This window comes from Prunus dulcis, chromosome 6 (assembly GCF_902201215.1).
Source record: "Prunus dulcis chromosome 6, ALMONDv2, whole genome shotgun sequence".
Classification (NCBI taxonomy): Eukaryota; Viridiplantae; Streptophyta; class Magnoliopsida; order Rosales; family Rosaceae; genus Prunus; species Prunus dulcis.
This window is the reverse complement of record NC_047655.1, coordinates 18,653,290-18,660,652: the sequence shown is the minus strand read 5'-3', so window position 1 is coordinate 18,660,652 and position 7,363 is coordinate 18,653,290. Positions and strand designations below refer to the sequence as shown.

The 7,363-nt window shown below is 34.2% G+C and overlaps 1 protein-coding gene across 1 annotated transcript; it reads left to right on the top strand.

Annotated features, from left to right (window-relative positions):
- The first annotated feature begins 4,331 nt into the window (after positions 1-4,331).
- LOC117632859 (serine/threonine-protein kinase SAPK1) lies at positions 4,332-7,363 on the top strand. Its single transcript, XM_034366461.1, has 9 exons — positions 4,332-4,668; positions 4,835-4,909; positions 5,255-5,356; positions 5,531-5,584; positions 5,701-5,793; positions 5,913-6,005; positions 6,137-6,241; positions 6,343-6,441; positions 6,774-7,363. Exons 1-9 carry the CDS (start codon positions 4,549-4,551, stop codon positions 7,050-7,052), a joined length of 1,020 nt encoding a protein of 339 aa, XP_034222352.1. The 5' UTR covers positions 4,332-4,548; the 3' UTR covers positions 7,053-7,363.

The window sequence follows — 7,363 nt, the reverse complement described above, 5'->3', positions numbered from 1 at the left end:
GAGTATTAGCGAGATCCTAGTGTAATTAGGAGATTTATTTCCTAGTCTATTAAAACTCTATTTCTTTCCTTTTGTACAGATATTGTCTAATTAGGATTTTATCTTGTTTCCTAATTTAACCCTACTAAAGTTACACCCTTATATTATAAATACCTCCTTTTGGAGAATGAAATACAACCTGAAATTATTCTTCCCATATTGTTTGACTCAATGTTAAATTTTATTTAGTTGAATTAGAAACATGGAAAAGAGAAATAGAGTAGGTTTGCCAGTAGTGAGGAGTAGAGGAGTTAGCGCTACTGCGATGGGGTGGGTTAGCTAACAGGTGTATCATTTTTTGTTCAATTTTTATAAGACCTAACAATGTTAAATTGAGGTTTTGTTCAATTCTTCGCAGTGTTGAATGGAAAGGTGGCAATTAAGACTTCGTTGGTAGGGGTTTTTGTTCAATAGGATCGTGTTCGACATTAGGGATGAAGTAGGCAATGAATGGTTATTTAATTGTTTGGCTACAGATGCAATAGTTTATATTCGACTTTAATAAAAGATTCTTCTTTCTTCCTGGAAAAAAGAAGAAGGCCAAAAGTCACTTTTGGTTCCTGTAGTTGACACTTCAATCACTTTTGATCATGTAGTTTCAATTCCGTCAATTTTGCCATTGTAGTTTCATATTTGTAGCAACTTAAGGACAATCATAATTTCTGTCAAATTATTCTTAACTTATGTTATCTATTCAGGGGTATTTTGGTCCAAACTTGCATCCCCTCCCCAACAAGCCAACACTCAAGAACAGTGCCACCTAACCCCAACTAGCCACCATACCCTTGTAACTAACCTTCCACCACAGCCTCCCAAGGCCGCCCCAACCCCATGATATCAAGGACTTATAGATCTATCGGTATTTAATAATTTGTGCAAGAAAAGTAGTCAATGTTAAAATAAATAAATAACGAAACAAGAACATAATCAACAATTGAACAAAAACATAACGAACCCAAAACATAATTGGGCTAAAATCAGAGGGGCAACAGCTCTCCACAACCCCCACCAAAAGTCCCACAAAAAATCAGAAGGGCTAGCTGTGGTTGGGTAGGGACTACACCTGACTGTTGGCGGATTGGGGGAGGGGATGCAAGTTTGGACCAAAACAACTCTAAATAGATAACAAAAGTTAGAATAATTTGGAGAAAATTATAATGGTCCTTAAATTGCTACAATTATGAAACTACAATAACAAAATTGAAGGAATTGAAACTAGAAGGTCAAAAGTGGTTGAAGTGCTAAACTATATAGACCAAAAGTGACTTGTGACCAAAAAAAAAAAGTGAACATGTGTTAAAACTAGGGTTGGCAATGGGTCGTGTCGTGTCGGGATAGTAAACATGTCAAGAATACTCAACCCAAACCCAACCCATTTAATAAATGTGTCGTGTCGAGTTCGGGTCGTCTTAAACAGGTTACCTGGTTAATAACCTGTTTAATAAAAAGTAGTAGCAACTAATAAAGCAACATCAATATGTACAAAGAACCATAAACTTCGACGACCCGTGATTAAATTTCATAAATAATAACATGTATGTTACAAATTTCACAACTGAAAAAAATTAAATAAAAAACAAAGAGAGGAGATAAAATATAAGGAAAAGAAAGAAAAAAAAATAGAGAGAGAGGAGAGAAGAGAGAATGAAAGAAAGAAAAAAAAAAAGAGAGAAAAGAGAAAGGAAAATAAAGAAATGTTGAATCTTGGTTTATACAAATATAACTTGGAAAATCTTTTATGTATACATATACATTGTAACAAAATATATATATATATATATATGTATATATATATATATATATGTACATCTAAAACCAAATGAAAGTATTTCACGTGGTATTAGCTACTGACAATTTAATGAAAAAATAATTTGTGATATGTATATTTGTTCATTCTTTAAAAAAAAAAAAAAAAAAGTGTTAGTCTTGCTCTAGACAAGCACACATATACTCCTATCATGATTCATAGGTAACAAGCACACATATGCATTTTTGTTATATAGTATAGTCAAAAATACATAATCTTAAAGTGATATGTACTCTTATACATGTGCACTTATATGTGTGTGTATATATATATACATATATATATCAGAGAGCTTCCATTGAGGGATCCCTCAAATAAGTTATTTGAGGGACACCCATTGTAGGCCCTTCTCTAGATTGTATTTCACTAATCTAAACCGTCTATTTTGTAGATACTCATTCAAAGATCATTTCTACAAAAAAATTACTTGAATCCGATATCATTTGATCACTCATTTGAGTTATTGAAATTTTAGTACTTTCTTGAAGCACTGTGTTTATTGATTTTGTAAGACACAATTGGATATCGAAACGGTTTTCGATTTGTCTAATTTTTTGTAAGGATGATTTATGAATGAAGACTTAAAAAATAGATGGTTTGGATCATTTGAAAAAAAAAATTGTAGAGTACCTTAAAAGGCGTCCATCAAATAAAATTATTTGAGGGATCCTTCAATAAAAGGGGACTGTATATATATACATATATATATATATATATATTAAACCTTTAGTATATATAGGCATGTGTATAATTCTGATATATACATGTATGTGTAAGCATGTTCATAGTTGCTGGGATTTCATTGTGCATATTTGTAGCTTGCACAAAGGTAGATCTGGTGTGAAAATTTGAGTGTGGAAACATAACATTTTCATGTGTTGTTTCTTAGTTTGAAGAATGAGCAAGGGATAAATTCATTTTTTTTTTTTCCATTCTTTCTTGAAGTTGAAAAATAAAAGAATTTCGAGAAGAAAAAAAATGTGTCTGGTCGCAATTGAAATGTTAAAGAAAAAATAAAAGATAAATAAATAAAAAAGACATGTGAAATTCTACATTTTTTTTTATTTAAAAAAAAAAACAGCTTGTAGAAACATTATAAATATCAACTTGTGTAACTTATAATCACAAAGTTGTGTGTAGCAAGATGGATAAGGTGTTAGAAATGAATGAAAGTGGTAATGGTTCGAAACTCATTGTGTGCATTTTGGAGTGTTAATTTTCTTTCATTTTTTCGCGGTTGACACGACCCGTTTAATAAACGGGTTAAATAGGTTTTTTAGCAGGTTGGCGGGTTGATCCGAAACCCACCCGTTTATAAATGGGTCAACAGCTGATTGACCCGAAAATGACCCATTTTTTAATCGTGCGGGTTCGTGTCGTGTTTTTTCCATGCTGATTTCGAGTCGTGTAACAGGTCGTATCGGAAATTGCCACCCCTAGTTAAAACTTTAAATATGAGACTGAGGGAATTAGAAGTCATTTTACAAAGGATTAAATTTATATTTAAAATTTTAAACATAAGGTGGGTGGAGAAATGAATATAAAGCACTCTATTTTTGTTGTATGCAATCTGAATGAGCATGCTATGGCTATGCCTATGCACCTAAACTAAAATTAAAAGTTAAAATTAAATCTAATATAAATGGTATATATCACAGGTGATGGATGAATTTTTGATTTTTGATTTTTTCTGAAGTTTGTATTAAAAGATAAAAATGAGTTTTGAATCTTTAGAATTGGCGTTGGAAAAGGACAGGGCTAGGGAAGGTGTGGTGCAAAGGTTAATTTTTATTTATTTATAAATTATGTTTTATTATAATTATTTTTAGTTATAGTGAGTTGACAGAATGACTATTAAACTTAACTAAAATTTTAACGAAGATAGACATAAATAGTGACTTACAACATTTTACAAAGTTTAAGTGGTTAAAAATAAATATTCAAAATTCAAGTGATGTTAGTGCACATGCCCAAAAACCCAAGTGATATTATGCAAATTTCACAATTTTTAAACATAAGGTGGGCGGAGAGTCTGATTGCGTTGTTTCAAATTCCAAGAAGGATGAAATGCAGGCAACATCCCAAAAGAAATGTGTGGAGCCTACCATCCAATTGCACGACATATCTCACTGTCCTCCCTCTCCACCGTCCGCGTCATCTTTTGGTCCTACCTTCTGTTGCTTATCCCCTCCCCTCGTAGACCCAAGGAATTGTTCCCTCCACTCAAAATAAATGCTCTTTTACTCGCTGAGAGTACCCAAAATATTTACCCGCCAAACTTAAGCGAACAGCTGCCATTAGCATCTCCAAAACGACACGTCGTAGTCTTGTAACGGCGAGTAAGACCAACTAACACATTCGAGAGCACGACAACAGAGATAGTGGTCGGTCACAACTTGGTCATGTCTGCTGGTGATCGTAACCACTCAAAAATCGGCACGTGGAATTGCTGCTCTTCTTATTTCTTATGTTCCACGAAGACTTTTTAGACAGTCTACTGGAGCATAGGAGGAGGGGATATAGCCAAAGCTTAACCAACAAGCTTTACATCTTTTTGCATTGCTGCCAATTCAGAATTAAAGACCTTGAAAAACCCATGAAGATGCTTCACGCAAGCAAGTAGACAAGGGCAGAGAATTTATACACAATTTAGAGAGAGAGAGAGAGAGAGAGAGAGAGAGAGAGAGATTGTTGATACAGCAATGGAGCGCTATGAGATATTGAAGGATATTGGGTCTGGGAATTTTGGGGTTGCAAAACTGGTTAAGGACAAATGGAGTGGGGAGCTCTATGCTGTGAAGTTTATTGAAAGAGGGCTGAAGGTAACATATGCGTCTTTCATTTTTTTCTCTTTCATTGATATGAAATTTTGATTCTTGGGTCTCCTTTTTTTTCCCATTAATCTTGATAGGTGAGATTTTATTACCTGGGTTTTGGTTTTTTTTTTTCATGGAGGGACTAATTTGAAGCATTCTTCTGTGTTTACAGATTGATGAGCATGTACAGAGGGAGATTATGAACCACAGGTCCTTGAAGCATCCCAATATAATAAGATTTAAAGAGGTATAACTCTGAGTTTGATCTCAAACTTTAATGAAATAGTTATATTCGTATCTCAATGAGAAAAGTTTCTGCAAAGCTACGTTAGTGGTCTGCAACTTGCAAGAACTCTTAGAGAATCAGCACTACTTTTTGTTAATAACAGAACATGCTTTTCTATCTCCACTTGTTTTAAAGACTCTACCCTTTTCCTCCATTATCTTGGCATTGGAACCGGGCTGGCTACAGTGAACAATTGATGCTTATATAGTTGGTTTTCAATGAGTAATTTCAAGGGGTTTAGCATATTTGAAATCAGATGAGATTTTTCCCTTATTTATTTGACTGTATGTCTGTTAACTTTTGCAGGTCTTGTTAACACCAACCGACTTGGCCATTGTCATGGAATATGCAGCTGGAGGAGAGCTTTTTGAAAGAATATGCACTGCTGGTAGATTCAGTGAGGACGAGGTAAAAATTAGAACAAATTCAATGCTAAAAGAATATCCAGCTTATATATATATATATATATATATATATATATTTGGGTTTTCTTTTCTTCAGCTACAAATGATTAGAAATTTTAGTAGCTGTTTTGGGTTTTTTTTTCCTTGATTTCCTGATACTTTACATGGGTTTCTTTAGGCAAGATATTTCTTTCAACAGCTGATTTCAGGAGTCAGTTATTGCCACTCAATGGTAAAAACCTCAACCTATCAAAATCATAATTAAAGTTTTCTTTGTTGTAATTATCTCCAATCTTTATCTTGACCTTCCATCCATCCCTTTCTGATTTTGTATGTTTTCTATTGCAGCAAATTTGCCACAGAGATCTTAAATTGGAGAACACACTTCTAGATGGAAGCTCAGCACCACGTCTCAAAATTTGCGATTTTGGTTATTCCAAGGCAATTAACTACTTCATTTACAATACATTCAGGCCAGTTTGATAACTGTTTCAGTTTTCATTTTTCGGCGTGTTAATTCAATTTCAATTACTTAATTTCTTTTTTGTTGCATCTTATAGTCATCTGTGTTGCATTCCCAACCCAAATCAACTGTTGGAACACCGGCCTACATTGCACCAGAGGTCCTCTCAAGAAAAGAGTATGATGGGAAGGTAAGTTTACTAATCTTTGTTGGCATGTTTTTCATGTTCGATTTTTGGTCTTGTCCTTGTCATTTTGGGGCCAACTATTTGGTAACCTAACATCATGTCTTCACTCTTTTTTTATTCTCTGAGAATCTCAGATTGCGGATGTTTGGTCATGTGGGGTCACTTTGTATGTGATGCTTGTGGGTGCTTATCCCTTTGAAGATCCAGAAGATCCAAGAAACTTCAGAAAAACACTCCAGGTATGTATCATTGTGGTATTTGTACCATTTTAGTTTTGCCTCTTGCTATGCCTTTTAATGTTGTGGCCTAACATCTATAATTTGCTAATGCCTTATTTCAGCGGATTCTTAGTGTCCACTACTCCATTCCTGACTATGTACGCGTTTCCATGGAATGTAGACATCTCCTTTCTCGAATTTTCGTTGCTAATCCCGAAAAGGTATAATTCCTTATATTTACGGTCCTCGATGCACACATGATTAATTGCTAATCGTTGATGGTCCATGCTTAGAAAGAAAATCCTTTTTCACTTTTTTGAGTTTTTATACTTTATACACTTTATTTTTATTCTTTGACAATAGTCGTCAATAGATGTAGACGGCTGACAACCGTGCCTAAACGAAAACCATTTTTCACTTTCTTGAGTGTTTATACCTTTTTTTTTTCTTGAGTCTTTTTAGTGTTTTTACTTTTAAGTCTTTATTTTGATTCGGTGACAATAGCTATCGGTATGTATGTGTGATTGATTCTCAGTCGTTAAATTTGATGCAGAGAATAACCATTCCAGAAATAAAGCAGCACCCCTGGTTTCTGAAAAATATACCAGTAGAATTCATGGAAGAAAACAACCTGCAAAGCAGTAATCAAAACCATGAACAACAATCATCCCAGAGCATTGAAGAGATTTTAGTAATAATTCAAGAAGCTCGAAAAGCTGCAAACGGTGCCAAAATTGGTGGGCTTTTACTGGGAAGTATGGATCTTGATGAGATAGATGATGCTGACATAGATGACATAGAGACAAGTGGTGATTTTGTTTGTGCATTATGAGTGCCAAGTTCATATCACATACAGCTTTGCACTTTGCAGCTGCAGGCCAAATGCCATTTCCAAAAAGCAGTTGGAGATAAGGCATTTTTTTTCTTCTTCGTCTTTTTCATGTGATGTTGGGGAATCAAAGTATCTCTTTTAAAGAGTGATGGTTATTTTCCCTTGCTTGGAAGCTTGCTGTCCTAGTCTCTGTGTGAAGTGGCATTATTTCCATTATAGGGTTTTTATTGGCTGTTGCTTCTCATATTTGTAATTTGCAAAATTCTCATAATATTCAGCTTCTTTTTATAATCTTGCCTGATTAAGATAAA

Bases quoted from the DNA above. Each gene is read 5' to 3' on its own strand.
- LOC117632859 (XM_034366461.1), top strand. From the start codon at position 4,549: ATGGAGCGCTATGAGATATTGAAGGATATTGGGTCTGGGAATTTTGGG. The intron at 4,669-4,834 runs GTAACATATGCG...CTGTGTTTACAG, and splicing joins TTATTGAAAGAGGGCTGAAG to ATTGATGAGCATGTACAGAG. The intron at 6,006-6,136 runs GTAAGTTTACTA...TGAGAATCTCAG, and splicing joins GAAAAGAGTATGATGGGAAG to ATTGCGGATGTTTGGTCATG.